This window comes from Pogona vitticeps, chromosome 1, assembly GCF_051106095.1.
Source record: "Pogona vitticeps strain Pit_001003342236 chromosome 1, PviZW2.1, whole genome shotgun sequence".
In the NCBI taxonomy this organism is placed as follows: domain Eukaryota; kingdom Metazoa; phylum Chordata; class Lepidosauria; order Squamata; family Agamidae; genus Pogona; species Pogona vitticeps.
The window spans coordinates 337,769,821-337,786,807 of record NC_135783.1 but is presented as its reverse complement, the minus strand read 5'-3'; the positions used below and the strand labels follow the sequence as shown (position 1 = coordinate 337,786,807).

At 39.2% G+C, this 16,987-nt stretch overlaps 1 protein-coding gene across 11 annotated transcripts in view; it reads right to left on the bottom strand.

The window, feature by feature from the left end:
- EML1 (EMAP like 1) overlaps positions 1–16,987 on the bottom strand; it is a 164,475-nt gene that overhangs the window by 7,749 nt on the left and 139,739 nt on the right. For all 11 annotated transcript variants that reach the window (XM_072986650.2, XM_072986646.2, XM_020814210.3 and 8 more), the window contains 8 exons: positions 16,693–16,788; positions 15,850–15,984; positions 14,632–14,731; positions 12,944–13,098; positions 11,059–11,184; positions 9,426–9,557; positions 3,499–3,566; positions 1,118–1,206 (listed from right to left, as the gene is read on the bottom strand). In XM_072986650.2, coding sequence (XP_072842751.2) covers positions 1,118–1,206; positions 3,499–3,566; positions 9,426–9,557; positions 11,059–11,184; positions 12,944–13,098; positions 14,632–14,731; positions 15,850–15,984; positions 16,693–16,788 — 901 coding nt within the window. The remainder of the gene's footprint in view (positions 1–1,117; positions 1,207–3,498; positions 3,567–9,425; positions 9,558–11,058; positions 11,185–12,943; positions 13,099–14,631; positions 14,732–15,849; positions 15,985–16,692; positions 16,789–16,987) is intronic.

The window sequence follows — 16,987 nt, the reverse complement described above, 5'->3', positions numbered from 1 at the left end:
AATAAAAAGGTGGAATATAAAACAAACAAATAGTATACCTTATACCCAGTTATACACATTTCAAGATACAGGGAAATATAAAAATGTCTGATTCTTTACTTTTCCATAGCAGATTTAGTTCCCTATCCTCCTGGGTATGATCTTCTGCTTATGTTCTATTTAGATCACCTTTCCAATCTCCTTGTTCAGGTAGTCTTCAGCCTCATCAAGGGTATGGCTCAAACATGGTGCAGCATCCCTAATACTTCTCTTACAAATGGAAGCATAGCAAGACACAGTATCACAACAGTGATGTAGGTTTGCTGCACAGTATCTAGGCCCTGTGGTTGCTGGCGCTCAGCTGCTAACTGAGTTTCTACTGGCTCAGCACTATGCTGGCAAGATGCCAGTTTCAGCACTTGGAAAAACTTACTATTTCAGACAACAACTCTTAAATTCCTTGTTAGCATGGCACAGAGTGGAGCCAAGGCTCACAGGATTGAAGCCCCAGAATGTTTGTATTAATAGGGATTATCTATCGACACACATCCCTCAGAGTTTAGATGCCTTCCTCACAATTGTTGGGAAACAAATGGATTGCAATCTATTGCAATTGTTTTTGAAGGTGATTTGGTCTTGAAGGGGCAGCTAAGAGCCATTAACTTTATAAAATACCTGCTCTTGGTGTATTGTTATTGACCAATCCAGCTGCCTGTGTTTTTGTCTCTCCTGTGGAGAACTGATTATGGGGACTGTTAAGAGCATCTGAACTTCCATATCTGCCACTACCTCATCTATATCCAGGCAGCATACCAAAGCCAAATGAACTGGCGAAAGTCATTGCATAATGGCTTTGTGACATTACAGTGTGGTCATGTAAGGCAGCAACTGGCAAGATAAAACTAAGGGAGCCATATTTCAAGTTTAGCTGATCCACTGAGATATATGCTTAGGTTCCAAACTTTCTATAAACAACAAAATATTTAAAAATCTAGTAGCTGTTGCACTCTTCTGTTTCCCATAATTAAATATACTAAACAACATCAGCATGAAATGTAAGACTCTGAAGATTGGAGATCAACAGATACATTTTAAAAGCATTCTTTCTGTTTGAACAACTAAACAAACGGTGCCAAACCTGGTGAGTAACGCATTGTGGACAGCTGTTCATTTCCATCTGTGTGTACAGTGACCAAATCCTTTGTTTCAGTGTCAAACACAAACCACCTGTTGAAAACATTGGAAGGAAAAGTCAACAATGCATTTGGTGTGGAAGGGTTGGGGAGAGTCCCAGCTTAAGAACACAAGTAGGCTGAATCAGATCCAAAATCCCATCCTGTTCAACATCTTCCTACAGAGGCAAAACACATGCATCTGAGAAGCCACATACAGGATCTGAAGGCCTCCTATTCTTGCTTGCCAGCAACTGGATATACAGTATCATACTGTCTTTGAACCAGAGCTTGAAAAAGTTACGTATTTTTCTAGAGCACAATTCCATCCACACCCAATACCATGGCCAGTTCGATGACTATAAGAAACGCTCTGTACATCCTGGTTTTACTAAACAAAATTCAGCCGTCTTCTTCTGTAAAATGATGAGAACACTAAAGAAGAGATGAATTTGGCTGCAACAAATTTTCAACAGTGGATGAAAAAGAAGAGTTGTCAGTTTTTTTAATTGCAATGTTGTTAAAATAAAATAATTTAACAGCTGTGTCATTACTGTGTAAATATTACTGTGTGTTAGGAATGCTGGATATTCACAATTCATTATACTTGACCCCTTGATCCCTTGTGCCTAATGCCTGCCAATCTGAGAATCTTCCCACCACCTGAAACTACCAGGATTTCCCATATAAAGCTGCTGTTGTATAAAGTTTATTCCTGACTAGAGATGGGGGTATTTGTATTTATATACAAATACAAATATCCCCGCACAGGTGGAAATAATGAGGGTCCAGTCCCATGGGATTGGACTGTCCATTCACGATTTCACCACTGCCACTGTAGCCGCGGAGGCTTCCTATTGCGCTATTTTCTGCAATGGATTAGCCACTCTCCAAACTAGCAGAGAGGCTTGTCATCCTGCCTCCTGCCAGGACTGGGTAATTGATTGCGGACAACATCAAAATAGGAAGCCTCTGTGGAGCTGGCGGCAGCAGCAAAATTGTGAGCAGACAGTCCGGCACCTTGTTATTTCCACCTGTGCGGGGATATTCGTATACGAATATGAATACCCCCATCTCTATTCCTGATGTCCAAAATACACTTGGTTGGCACTTGTAATTGTGTGTGTTTGTTATGTGTGATATTTCTTTAACTTTGACTGCACCCAACCTGCCTTTTGGACAACATCTATTGCAGAGGTGAGGCAGGAATAGTAGTAAATTTGTCCTGGCCTTTTTCTCCTGTCCTTTACATTGTTTTCCTTTCTGGGATATGTCTTAGGAACTTCAACACCAAAACATAACCAAAGGGCACAGATTTTTTTTTTAAAAAAATGAGTGTGCAGTTCTCGAGCAACTGCATGAGGGCTATTTTTGCCTTCTAACAAAATCACCCCTCATTATAGTCAAATTCTCTAGCTACTTTACAGGAAAAAATGGTCCACTGCACTCAATGGCATTTACTTGTGGATAATCATGTATAAAATTGTTCTTTTAGTTTCACATCCACACAGTAAAAAATCTGGCAACCCCCCATCAATTTATTTATTTATCACATTTAAACCCCACTTTTCCATAGAAAGTAATGCCCAGAGGCAAAACCTGCAAACTCTTTAAAAGACTAAAAACAAGTAAAAGCAAATATAAGTATAAAATCTTAGAAGCAAGTAAAAACAAACTTAAGTGTTAAATCATAAAAGTAAAAACAACTCGACTGAAAAAAAATTAACTTCAGTGTGCTGTTAAACACAACACAGCAGGGTAGATTAACATCATGTACTAGTCTAAAAAGATGTGCTTCTGCACCTTTCAGAAAATCAGTCAGAATCTGACTGCAGTTGAAAGGAGTGGGCTCCACAGTGTGATAACCATATAGGAGAAAAGGCCCTCTCACGTGTGCTTGTTGAGGTTTCTGCAAAAATGTTAAGAGGGCCTCTCCTTAAGACCCTAATGTCCAGCCAGGCTCATAAAAGTATGTAGCCAGGTTTAAGGCCTTAAAAGGTTTAAACAAATATATGTATTTATGGCCAAACCCCTTTTCTGCAGTTACGTTGGGGTAAAGGAACCACTATAACTTTTGCAGCCGAATTGCTCCTAATTTGAAAAATCGCCATGGACATTATCTGTTGTGTGTCGAGTCATGTGACTTAGTACCCAACTAATAATGCAGCACCCAACGGATGATGTTGATGGCAATTTTTTAACCTGAGACAATTCACCTCTAAATGTTATGCCATTTATATTAAGCCAGCATGACTATGCAAGAGTATTTTGGCCTTGTTTTTAAAACTACAAAAATGTAACATGATATATTGTCCACAGCAACATTTTTATTTCTACTGATTCTTACCTTCCAGTTAATGTTCCTACTGCAACTACAGACCCTACAGGATGAAAACCAGAAGACTGCGCTGGATCCTAAAGTGTTTTAAAAGAACAATACATTTTAATTTTTTTTAGAAGAAAGAAAGACAAGCACTTAGGTTATATTGTTCAGAAGGTTGATGCATCTGGCTGCAGAGCAAGGGGCCAGGAGTTCAATTCTCACTTCTTTGTCTCAGAAGAGAGACCTGCTGAAATCACCTGGAGCAGTGGTTCTAAACCTTATGTAAGCCAGATATTCTTGGACTGCAATTCCCAGAAATGACAAATGGCGGTGAAGGCTTCTGGGTTCTACAGCCCAAGGACATCTGGCTTACCTAAGATTGGAAATGACTGCCATGGAGTGTGTGTGGCTAATGGGTTACTGGCATGGTCCCAGAACATTTGGAAAAAGGGAACTGATAATTTGAGTACAGCATACCTTCAGAACCCTGGGAAGGGCTGGCATAAGTCTGAATTGACTTGATGGCACATAATTAATTAATTAACTATTAATTAGTATTAATTAATTAATTATTCCCCTTCATGGATTGCTGCCTTGTTGTGGCAAAGGGGCTTGAGTAACTCAGAGAAGCTATGGGCTATGCCGTGCAGGGACACCCAAGATGGACAGGACATAGTGGAGAGTTCCGACTAAACGCATTCCACCTGGAGTAGGAAATGGCAATGCCACTCCAGTATCTTTGCCAAGAATGCCCCATGATCAGAAACAAATGGCTAAAAGATATGACACGGGAAGATCAGCCCCTCAGGTTGAAAGGCGTCCAACATGCTACTGAGGAAGAGCCGAGGACAAGTACAAGTAGCTCCAGAGCTAATGAAGTGGTTGTGCCAAAGCAAAAAGGACACTCAGCTGTGGACGTGCCTGGAAGTGAAAGGAAAGTCCAATGCTGCAAAGAAAAATACTGCATAGGAACCTGGAATGTAAGATATGAACCTTGGGAAGCTGGAGGTGGTCAAACAGGAGATGGCAAGAATAAACATTGACATCCTGGGCATCAGTGAACTAAAATGGACAGGAATGGGCGGATTCAGCTCAGATGATTATCATATCTACTATTGTGGGCAAGAATCCCATAGAAGGAATGGAGTGGCTCTCATAGTCAACAAAAGAGTGAGAAAAGCTGTAATGGGATACAATCTCAAAAATGATAGAATGATGTCAATATGAATCCAAGGCAGACCTATCAACATCGCAATAATCCAAGTTTATGCACCAACCACCATTGCTGAGGAGACTGAAACTGAACAATTTTATGAAGATTTACAACACCTTCTAGAACTGACACCAAAGAAAGATGTTCTTCTCATTCTAGGGGTCTGGAATGCTAAAGTAGGGAGCCAAGAGATAAAAGGAACAACAGGGAAGTTTGGCCTTGGAGTTCAGAACGAAGCAGGACAAAGGCTAATAGAGTTTTGTCAAGAGAACAAGTTGGTCATCACAAACACTCTTTCCAACAACCCAAGAGGCGACTCTATACATGGAAATCACCAGATGGGCAATATCGAAATCAGATTGATTATATTCATTGCAGCCAAAGATGGAGAAGCTCTATACAGTCAGCAAAAAACAAGACCTGGAGCTGACTGCGGCTCTGATCATCAGCTCCTCATAGCAAAATTCAAGCTTAGACTGAAGAGAGTAGGAAAAACCACTGGGCCACTCAGGTATAATCTAAACCAAATCCCTTATGAATACACAGTGGAAGAAACTTGATTTGGTGGACAGAGTGCCTGAAGAACTTTGGATAGAGGCTCGTAACATTGTACAGGAGGCAGCAACAAAAACCATCCCAAAGAAAAGGAAATACAAGAAAGCAAAGTGGCTGTCCAACGAGGCCTTAGAAATAGCAGAGAGGAGAAGGGAAGCAAAATGCAAGGGAGATAGGTAAAGTTACAGAAAACTGAATGCAGAATAGCAAGGAGAGACAAGAGAGCCTTCTTAAATGAACACTGCAAAGAAATAGAGGAAAACAACAGAAAAGGAAAAACCAGAGATCTGTGCAGGAAAATTGGAGATATTAGAGAAACATTTTGCGCGAAGATGGACATGATAAAGGACAAAAATGGGAGGAACCTAACAGAAGCAGAAGACATCAAGAAGAGGTGGCAAGAATACACAGAGGAATTATATCAGAAAGATTTGGATATCCCGGAAAACCCAGACAATGTAGTTGCTGTCCTTGAGCCAGACATCCTGGAGAGTGAAGTCAAGTGGGCCTTAGAAAGCCTGGCTAACAACAAGGCGAGTGGAGGTGATGGCATTCCAGTTGAACTATTTAAAATCTTGAAAGATGATGCTGTTAAGGTGCTACATTCAATATGCCAGCAAGTTTGGAAAACCCAACAGTGGCCGGAGGATTGGAAAAGATCAGTCTACATCCCATTCCCAAAGAAAGGCAGTGCCAAAGAATGCTCCAACTACCGTACAATTGCACTCATTTCACACACTAGCAAGGTTATGCTCAAAATCCTCCAAGTTAGGCTTCAGCAGTATGTGGACCGAAAACTCCCAAAAGTACAAGCTGGATTCCGAAGAGGCAGAGGAACTAGAGACCAAATTGCTAACTTGCGCTGGATTATGGAAAAAGCCAGAGAGTTCCAGAAAAATATCTACTTCCACTTCATTGACTATGCAAAAGCCTTTGACTGTGTGGACCACAGCAAACTATGGCAAGTTCTTAAATGGGAGTGCCTGACCACCTTATCTATCTCCTGAGAAACCTATATGTGGGATAGGAAGCAACAGTTAGAACTGGATATGGAACAACTGATTGGTTCAAAATTGGGAAAGGAGTACGACAAGGCTGTATATTGTCCCCCGGCTTATTTAACTTATATGCAGAATACATCATGCAGAAAGCTGGACTGGAGGAATCCCAAGCCGGAATTAAGATTGCCGGAAGAAATATCAACAACCTCCGATATGCAGATGATACCACTCTGATGGCAGAAAGTGAGGAGGAATTAAAGAACCTTGTAATGAGAGTGAAAGAGGAGAGTGAAAAAAAAGGTCTGAAACTCAACATCAAAAAAACTAAGATCATGGCCACTGGTCCCATCACCTCCTGGGAAATAGAAGGGGAAGATATGGAGGCAGTGACAGATTTTATTTTCCTGGGCTACATGATCACTGTAGATGGAGACAGCAGCAACGAAATTAAAAGACGCCTGCTTCTTGGGAGGAAAGCAATTACAAATCTTGACAGCATCTTAAAAAGCAGAGACATCACCGTGCCAACAAAAGTCTGAATAGTCAAATCTATGGTTTTTCCTGTCGTGATGTATGGAAGTGAGAGCTGGACGATGAAGAAAGCAGACCGCTGAAGAATTGATGCCTTTGAATTGTGGTGCTAGAGGAGGCTCTTGAGAATCCCCTGGACTGCAAGGAGAACAAACCTATCAATTTTAAAGGAAATTAACCCTGAGTGCTCACTGGAAGGACAGATCCTGAAGCTGAGGCTCCAGTACTTTGGCCATCTCATGAGAAGAGAAGACTCCTTGGAAAAAACCTTGATGTTAGGAAAGTGTGACGGCAAGAGGAGAAGGGGACGACCGAGGATGAAATGGCTGGACAGCGTCTGCGAAACAACCAACATGAATTTGACACAACTCCGGGAGGCAGTGGAAGATAGGAGGGCCTGGCATGCATGGGGTCACGAAGAGTCGGACACGACTAAACGACGACGAGTATTAATTAATTAAATAGTTATTAATCAGTATTAGTTAATTAACTAGTTAAGTAAGCTAACTAAGAAGCAGGTATAAAACTACAAAATATAGTTTAACTATAAAAAGGAACACACAAGCGTTAAGTAACATAATATGAATAAAGATAATATATTTTATGTTTAATTTCTTAGTATTAATGAATAAATGAGTGACTAATGACTCGAACCTCTGCAATGACTCTGTATGTGCAATGACTCTAAATGGCCGCCATATGGAGGTGAGTTTTTACCCCATTGGAACGCATTGAATGGTTTTCAATGCGTTTCAATGGGGTTTTTAATTTCGCTTTACGATGTTTTCACTTAACAGTGATTTTTCTGGAATGGATTATCGTCGTTAAGCGAGACACCACTGTACTTTGCCACAATATTTTGCTGTCAATCCTATTATTTAATTATCATTTGCTAATATATTCACGAAGGCTTTCACGGCTGGGATCTAGTGGTTGTTGTGGGTTTTTCGGGTTCTTTGGCCGTGTTCTGAAGGTTGTTCTGCCTAACGTTTTGCCAGTCTCTGCGGCCGGCACCTTCAGAGGACAGCACTCTGTTATCATTTGCTAACACAATTAGGAAGTTGGAGAGAAAGAACACAATTATCCAGTACTCATCTGAAAGACACCCCGAGCAACGTTCATAATAGAAACTGTATTTTTATTTTGACCTAATAAAAAGTATCAATTTGTCCTTATCATTCTAGCACTGAACTGAAAATGATTAGCCATTTTCTCAGGTTTAAAAACATCTGACTGTTCATAAACTATATAAGATCACACTTAAAAGCTTAGACAGCAATTTGCCAAACTGAAATTTACTATAAGGGAACTGAACTGTAACTTCAGAAATGGCCAAGACTCAGAAGGTATATACAGCTTGGACGAATGCCTGTACAGTGTTGCTCTGGATGGGATTTCAAATGTTAAGAGTCTCTTAAGTTGAAGCATACCATTCTTGAAATAAAAACTCCTTATGTCATCAGACTTGCTATTTGTAACCTGATATCTGCTCATACTGCATTTGGCTTATACTCTACAAAGAGGTCAAGTGGGCTACATAAGTTATGACAGACATGGCAGTCATTATTACAGGAAAAACTGAATAACTTCATCTATCAAATTTGTAGAACTCCAAGCAGTCTCTGAGAGTACATCTATACTACCCATTTCAATAGTTATTCTCTTTAGGAAGACATCTCTCAGAAGGTTTAGAGGTCTCTACAAGAGAATTTTCAGCAGGCTCAGCATACTTAAATTCCTGGAATTATTTGGAGAAGCCACAGCAGTTTAATCTAGTATGAAATCATCATAAACTGTAGTATATGAATAATGAGATAAGTAGACTGCGAAAAAAGAGCTCTCAGATGGCGTAAGATTTAGATATTGTATACTTTTAGATATAGTGCTCATAAGAAAAGCAACGTCATATTCGCGAAGGCTTTCACATCCGGGATCTAATGGTTGTTGTGGGTTTTTCGGACTCTTTGGCCATGTTCTGAAGGTTGTTCTTCCTAACGTTTTGCCAGTCTCTGTGGCCGGAATCTTCAGAGGACAGGAGTAGCACATGTTCTCTGAAGATGCCAGCCACAGAGACTGGCGAAACGTTAGGAAGAACAACCTTCAGAACACGGCCAAAGAGCCCAAAAAACCCACAACAACCAACTTCAACATCATTCAAAACTGCTCACCTCTGGCTTTCAGAGTGACTTCTGCATAGGCAACAAATATGAAAACTATGCTAGCCAGAGTAAATCGTGTGTGAACATAGAAGACGCTTTAAAGAAACTTGCCCCCCCCCACAGCAGCTGATAGGCCTATTGTTGACCAAATCGTTCTTCTAGGCATTTCAACAAAATGTTCCTCATATATATGATGGGAATTGTTCTACATTAGTCTATTGATATGTATTTTAAATGGCACTTGACCCCTAGGTCTAACAAGCTTAACAAAATATATTTCAGTTGATCTGCTGCAAAATTACCCACAACCATCATTCCCAACAGACAAAATTAACATTAATTTGAGATGACCATTAATTTTTAACCTTTATCAGAGAGTTATTTTTCCTATTTGGTGCCCACTGAAGGGCAAGCTCAAATCACTTCATAAAGATTTAAAGACTTAAAACTATCTAATGCACAAAGAAAGGGGTGGGCAGGATGACCTCATACCTCTATAATTTTATTCCAGATTGGACGGTGACTGATGGCATCCCAGAGTGTGATGTGTTTGTCTTGTCCACAAGTGAAGAACTGAGGTTTGGATGGATGGGCTGCTAGACCCCAAAGCTCATCAGTATGACCCTGGGGGGGAAAAACACCAATGTTTCATCAGCAGATGGGTAATAATGCATATGTATCACTTTAAGCACACACATCTTAATTTAATGGGCAAAATCCTCTTGTGTAGCTCTGAAGCGTAACTTGACATTATGTCCGCATTAGCTAGAATAGCACCAAGGTGGAAGTGCTATTTATAGAGCATTTCTGCCAGTGCATCAAACAACTCAGAATGGGAAACCCATGACTGAATCAGCAATCAAATTATGAAAGTCTGTATCACAGCCATCTCATCCTCGGTCGTCAAGAGGAGAAGGGGACGACCGAGGATGAGATGGCTGGACAGTGTCTGCGAAGCAACCAACATGAACCTGACACAACTCTGGGAGGCAGTAGAAGACAGGAGGGCCTGGCGTGCTCTGGTCCATGGGGTCACGAAGAGTCGGACACGACTAAACGACTAAACACGTATCACAGGACACAATGCCTACCACATTCATGCAGGTGTAATTATGTCTTACATCTGCACAAAGAGGGTTTTGCTCCTTGGATCAACACTTGTATGCACTGTGTGCTAGTCCAATGTGCTTCTTCACTCTCACTTTGCACAAGCATTTAAGTAAACCAGACACAGATACTTTAGCCTCATGCTTGTATCTGGAATTGTGTTTTATTGTACCAATTAAGCTATTTTTAAGCTAGGATTGGCTTTTTTGGGGGTGTTATTTTTGTTTAGCTTGTATGTGTGGACCATGCCACATACCACATCTAATATTGATGCAATTCCTATTGTTTCTGTAAAATATTTTGCTTAACCCAAATCACTCACCCTCAATGGAAATAAACTCTATGTATGTACATATTTCATGTATTGATATTTTTTTGCCTCTTCTCCCCATCTCTCCCCTTCTTCTCACTCAATGATAGAAATTCAGTTTGTCCTAGTTTATTTATTTATTTAGGTTTGCAAAGTATTTTATATTCTAAGAATGGGGAATTTTTTTTTTGCACTAGAGCCAAATTCAATTTGACAGAAGTCCTTGCAGGCTACAGTGGTGTAATAATATTACACAAATGTACAGATAATTTGTATACAAAAGTTCCTTGTGGCACAGTGGTTGAACTGCTGTACTGCAGCCAAAATTGTGCTCACGACCTGGGGTTCAATCCCAAGTACCAGCTCAAGGTTGACACGGCCTTCTATCCTTCCAAGGTTGGTAAAATGAGTAGCCAGCTCACTGGGGGGGGGGGGCAATGTGTAGCCTGCATAATTAACTTGTAAACCACTTTAAAGTGCTATGGGGCAGTATATAAGCAGCACACTTTGCTTTTTTGCTTTTTATTTAATAAATTTACTTATTATTTAATAAATAATTCCTGAAAATTCCTACTCTCAGCTGTGTGTGGAAGATCATTCTGTTGTTTCAGAAACCTGTCACCATTCAGATTTTTTTTAAAATATTAAACTGTTTCTTTTGCAAGGAAAAAAATCATAAAAATAGAATGCACACAAAGAAATAATTACCTGCGTAATGGGAGAAAAGTCCCCTGAGAGGGAGCCTTGTAGAACAAAGTTCCGAGTAGTGCCTATCAACACAATGTCACCTTTCCCTTCTGCAATTGTTCTTATGGGTCCATATTGCTCTGGAATCTATTTTTAGAATTAACAAGTGAATTAATTAATTAAGCTTGCACACAGTGTTTCTCAAGTGTACACTTTCTACAGCGATGATTAAGACTGATGTTGAGAGAAACTGCAATTTCTTTTTCTGCACCGAAACAGATCAATCTGCCTACCTGGATCCTATGTTTTTTAATCCTTAAAGTTCTCTTGCTCCAATCCCACATCAGTGTTAACTTTTTAAAAAAATGTCCACATGAAATCTATACATTTTCATGCATCTTTTTTGTTAATATGTACCTTTTTGTATACATCCTTCCTCATATGAGCATCAGGCAAACAATGTCTCCAACATTATTATTTTCACTACCATGTATATTTTGCATATTATTTTCCCCAGAGTTACTGTTTTGGACTATAGCTAAGAGAACAGCAGAGACAACAATGGGGCTTCTGGGAACTGAAGTCTAAAAAAGTAACCATTCCAAGTTCTGCATTCCTCATATTTTCCCTTAAAAAATTAGGAAAACTAAATTTGGCCATGGTCAAAAATGCCTTTTCCAGCAGATTGCACATCTCCACACCTTTCTCAACAGGAGATCCCTAATAACATTGGTTCATGTGTTGGTAATCTCGAGGATTGGCTATTACAATGCTCTCTGTGTGGTGAAGGCAGTTCAGAAGCTGTAGCAAGTGCAAAATGCAGCACCCAGTATACATCTAAATTTATAAATGTATATGGTCATATACATTTAAATTTGATCATATTTCACTTCAAAAAAGTTTTTAAAAGCCCTGATTCTCTAACAAAACCATGCTTCCACATGCATCATATAGTCATCTTTTAAAAATCAAGCTAAAACACACTAAACCCAATGCAAAACCAGATTTACTGTATTTTTCCATGTATAAGATATACTTTTGTCTAAAATCTTTAGACTAAAAATTGAGCATCGTCTTATACACGAAGATAAGCTGAGGCGTGAACTGCGCAATTGCAAAACTGCCCATACCTTGCCTCTGCAAACAAACTTCCTTCAATCACAAGGCTTAGCTACCTCCAATCACGAGGCTTATGTAACTGATGTCAGCAGATGCTGAACAAACCAATTGGAACACACCTCCTTGGAGGAGGAGCATGCAGGCAGTGCTCAGATACAGCAGGGATAGTAATGTCTGAGCGTTCTGAGCCCAGAAGCTGAATAAAGCGATATGCTCAAAGCTAAGTATGATGCATAAGATGACAGTACTGGTATGTAAATATTATCTAATTACTAAATAAAATGTGCTATTTTATGTTTAAAATACTGATTTCTTAATTTTAGGGTAAAAAAGGAGGAGTGCGTCTTATACATGGAAAAATATGGCAACTAATGTAACCATGCTCTGAGCTCTACATGTACACTATGATTTTCAAACACATTTAACTGCTTCTTAAATTTCCAAAAACTTTGGTTTAAGGTGCTTCCTCTTGTACAAGATCTTGCACTGTACTGTCATATGTCAACAAGCATTTTGTCTCAGGGCCTCTTTCTCAAATATAAGTGTATGGTGAAAAAATAGAATGTCAAAGCAGTGGAATATGCTGGATCAACTTCTATGATGAATTCCAAAGTGTTTAATATACTCTCTTCAAAACAGATGTATCATATGTATTTCATAACCTTTCTGATTACCTTTTGGAAGTAATAAAGGAAGGAGTCCTTTGAGTGCTTAAGTTGCAAAGCAGATCAATTGCTTATGAAACAAAATTACAAACAGATCAGTTTTTAAAGGTTAGTGACATCACCTCAGTTTTGTGAACTTTTTGGTAATTTCCATTCCAAGAGATTAACTTTCTGTCTTTTCCACCTCCAGATACAAGTGTTCCATCTCGCAGCATACAAAGTGCAAAAATGCCACCTTCATGGGCACCTTGAACTACAGAGCTTATTCTGTTGGTACCTACATATGGAGGGAAAAGAATTTATTTTAAATATATATTTGATAATTCTATTACTTCTATTTTTATTAAAATAAGATTGGTCAATGAAACAAATTTTTCATTTCAGATTACTGTTTTACCAGATGATATGTTTACTGTGCAACTACCTTGTCTCTTTTACGGAATTTTATATGTGAGCAAACAATGTAATCTTCTATATGATAACCTCCATTTTTTCCAGTTTTATTTTATCTATTTTCTTATTAGGGGAAATCTGTTAAGGAACGAAAGACGGGAGAGCTGCACTCTAGTCAGGATCCTATTGCATCCTAGTAGTGATGAAAGAAGCCTGACAGCAGATTTCACAGGCAGCAATTGCCTTCCTCTGCTGAGCCTGCAATGAGATGCTCTTCTTTCACTACTCCTTCTGCAGTTCTCAAAATTATGATCCAGAAGGTTTCCCAGCCTTCTGGATTAAGTATTGAAAGTGCACATAATTTGTATGGGGACCTGCCACCCCTTGAGATTTTCTAAGAGGCTGTGACCAAAAGGACTGACAGGATCATGGACAATTTGTTTTGAATGGTAGAACCGGGAGCTGTTCATCTGGAAGCACTCTGTATGTGCATGTTACGTTAGCCAGCAGATACTGTGGATGAAATCATCGTGTCAGTTCTGTATACTCCTATGGAACCTACTTTGCACTTTGATTGCTGAATTGTATTTCTATTAATTTAATGTTGTAAGATACAAAGCTCATGCTGCTGTAGTCTACAATGGCACCAAATATTTTGCAAACAAATATCTTTTGTATTCGCGAAGGCTTTCACGGCCAGGATCTAATGGTTGTTGTGGGTTTTTCGGGCACAGTTTGCTGTCCTCTGAAGATGCCGGCCACAGAGACTGGCGAAACATTAGGAAGAACCACTTTCAGAACACGGCCAAGAAGCCCGAAAAACCCACAACAACCAAATATCTTTTGCATGAAAAGTGAAGTTTCAGGGTGTTGAAATGTTTCTTGACATCCTTTCCCAGTTATTTCTGTGTCTTTCTGTCTCTCCTTCTGACACTTCCTACTTACTAGCTATACATTCCCAGCCAATCAGGAAACATGTACCTAAGACATTAATATTCTTGCATCACACAGCCAACTAAAATTGCCTTGATAAGCACTCCTCAAGGCCAGTTCAGAGTCAAAGCTATGCTTGCTGCTGATACTCAGAAAGGCTAAGCTTTTTGCTTCTCTTTGGGTCCTGTGCCATTAGTAATAACCATTGACAAAAGTACTCATAAAAAGCATCACCTCCCTCAGCTAACTCTAGATCAACTCTACTTTAGTCTCTTTCAGTAAAATTAGAAAAGCACTTAAGTCTAACACAAAATATCTTGGAAATGATTCTCTTTGAGGCTATTCATAAGGATATACAGGAGGCACCAGGGTCAATTAAGTGCAATTATTGTGTGTATGAGTTTTATCTTTTCTATAACAGAGAAGAATTTGCCTATCAATACAATATGCAGTCCTTTTCTGTTTCATAAACTGATTCTCTCACCTTTTCCCCACACTAAGATATTTCCACTTGAGTCTCCTGTGATAGTATCTCCATTTTCAGAAAACGTCACACACAAGACAAACTTTGGCTTTTCTTGTTTCTGCACAATAAGAGATTTAGGATATTCATCAGTATTACTGAACAACTTCATGTAATAGTAGAAAAACATGTACATGTTATGCCAAGTCCTACCCAATTTACAGCAACACTACTAGGGTTTTCAAGTTGAGATATTATACCAGTGCCACTTCCACTGAGTTTCTGTGACTAAGCAGGGATTTGAACCCAGGCCTCCAGAATCCTATTCCAACTCTCTAGAAAATGGGGTCCCTTCAAGATGTTGCAACCCCGTCCAAAAAAACCCTGCAAATCAAAACCAGAAGCACCTATATGGCCAATTCTTTTTTCCTATGGGGGCAGGAAGGGGAAAAAATCAGTTTCCATCCCTTTCCAGGCCTGTTGCAGTTAATGGCAGAGTCTGTGGCCAAATCCATCAAAGCTCTCTGTCATTGCTACGGAGGGTGAGGAGGGCAGGAGTGCCGTAGTAACTGCTCAAAATACACTACAGTTAAATGGTCGCTATGTGCAAAGGACTGAACCTTAATTTAGAAATTTCTCCAGTTCTAGCCTCAGAGGTCGCTTCAACATGGCAATCTAAGGTGGCAATGGAATTTTAAAAAGCAGCATCTGGAAAGAGGAGGCTGAAGTTAATATATTAATTTGAACTTCAAATGGTGAGCACCTGATCTGCAGCCCTGATACTGGGCTGTGGGGGTCCCCACCCTGCCTACAATCTTCTTCTTCTGTTATGCTAGATTAGTCATTAAAGTGAGATAATTTACTATCCAGGAAGGTGTTGCACGGAGCCAAAATGTGCCTTGCAACTCAGGAAACTGTTGCATACAACTGAGTCATGTGTTGCATGCCGGAAAAATATTGTTCTGGAACTAATTTCTGAACAGACATGCATAGGACTGAATTGAAGTTCCGTAAAAATAAGTTGGAAACAAATTACAGCCACCTCACATCCTTCCTCCTGTTGCCTGCTCGAATGCAGTGAAATCTGTAAGACCATTCCCAAATTGGAATTTGCCTCCCAAGCTGAAAAAGATTTTTCAAGCTAGGGACAAACCAGTATTTCTTTTTTACTGCAGATTTCTCAGTATATATACTAGTGATAAGAAAAGTCAAACAAAGAAAGATATAAACAATTTTTACCTCAAATAATCCCTGCTTTTTAATCAGAGAACTCCCTTCAAGTGTCCAAAAATAAAGATGTGATTTTCCACATGTAACAATTATATTTGTGTCTGTAGGGTGAAAATCAGCTGCAAACACTGCTTCGTTAGAGCACTAGAAGGAGAAAAGGATATTAACATTTACAGCAAAGCCACAAGAATGATGTAATTGCCACAGACAACTCTGAAAGATACTAAGAATAGTAATGCATGTCATAGAAGCATGCTAGGTATAGCATGGATTTTGTATTTAAGTTAAAACAAAGATATAAGCCTTGGATCCCTTCAAGCTAAAAATTTTTATCTATACAAATACTTTAGAAGGTCTCCTTGAATGTTCTATTTATAAACAAAAATAACTTTGGTGAAACAATCAGTTAAGGAAACGCTTTAAATACTTTATTTACATGGATACAGATATGTGTATAGCTACTGATACACATGCACATTGTTCAATTAGAAGACCAGTGTGATTCTCTCTCTCTCTCTCTCTCTCTGTGTGATTGTTACTGGGCAATCTGTATCCTATAGTGTCAATGGTGTGACTTGAAGAAATCGTTTAATAATTCAGCTAGTAGCAGTAGCTGCACTAAGAGCCTTTTACCTCTTGACACTCTTCCATTCAATATATACAAGGTAATTCACAAGGAAGAGGCACGACTCTTGCATTTATACTGAAACACCTATTTTAAGAATGAAATTATATAACAGAGCACAGTATAGCAGCAGCAGGCTTTAAAGATTTGAATGATGAAATACTTTATGACAACAACAAACCCCTGTGATTTTAAAGTGGCAGACACACAATCACATCACAAAATACCTTTACATCTGCAAGCTTTTCTTCTCTTTGCCAGTCCCAAACCGAGAGGACATGGTCATTGGAGTCATCCACAGAACAAAGGTTACTCCCTCCATTCTGAAACAAAGCATGAAATATTAAACACTGTAAAGTGATTAAATATGACGGATATTTTCTCAGTGAAATATTTGAGATAACTGATTACCCAACTATGATTTTGAACCTAGAGTGTCCTGGAATCTTTTTTTTTTAATATAAGAAGCAATGAAACTCAAAAGAGATGGAGCCAAATGAGATATAACAGAGCAACTACCAA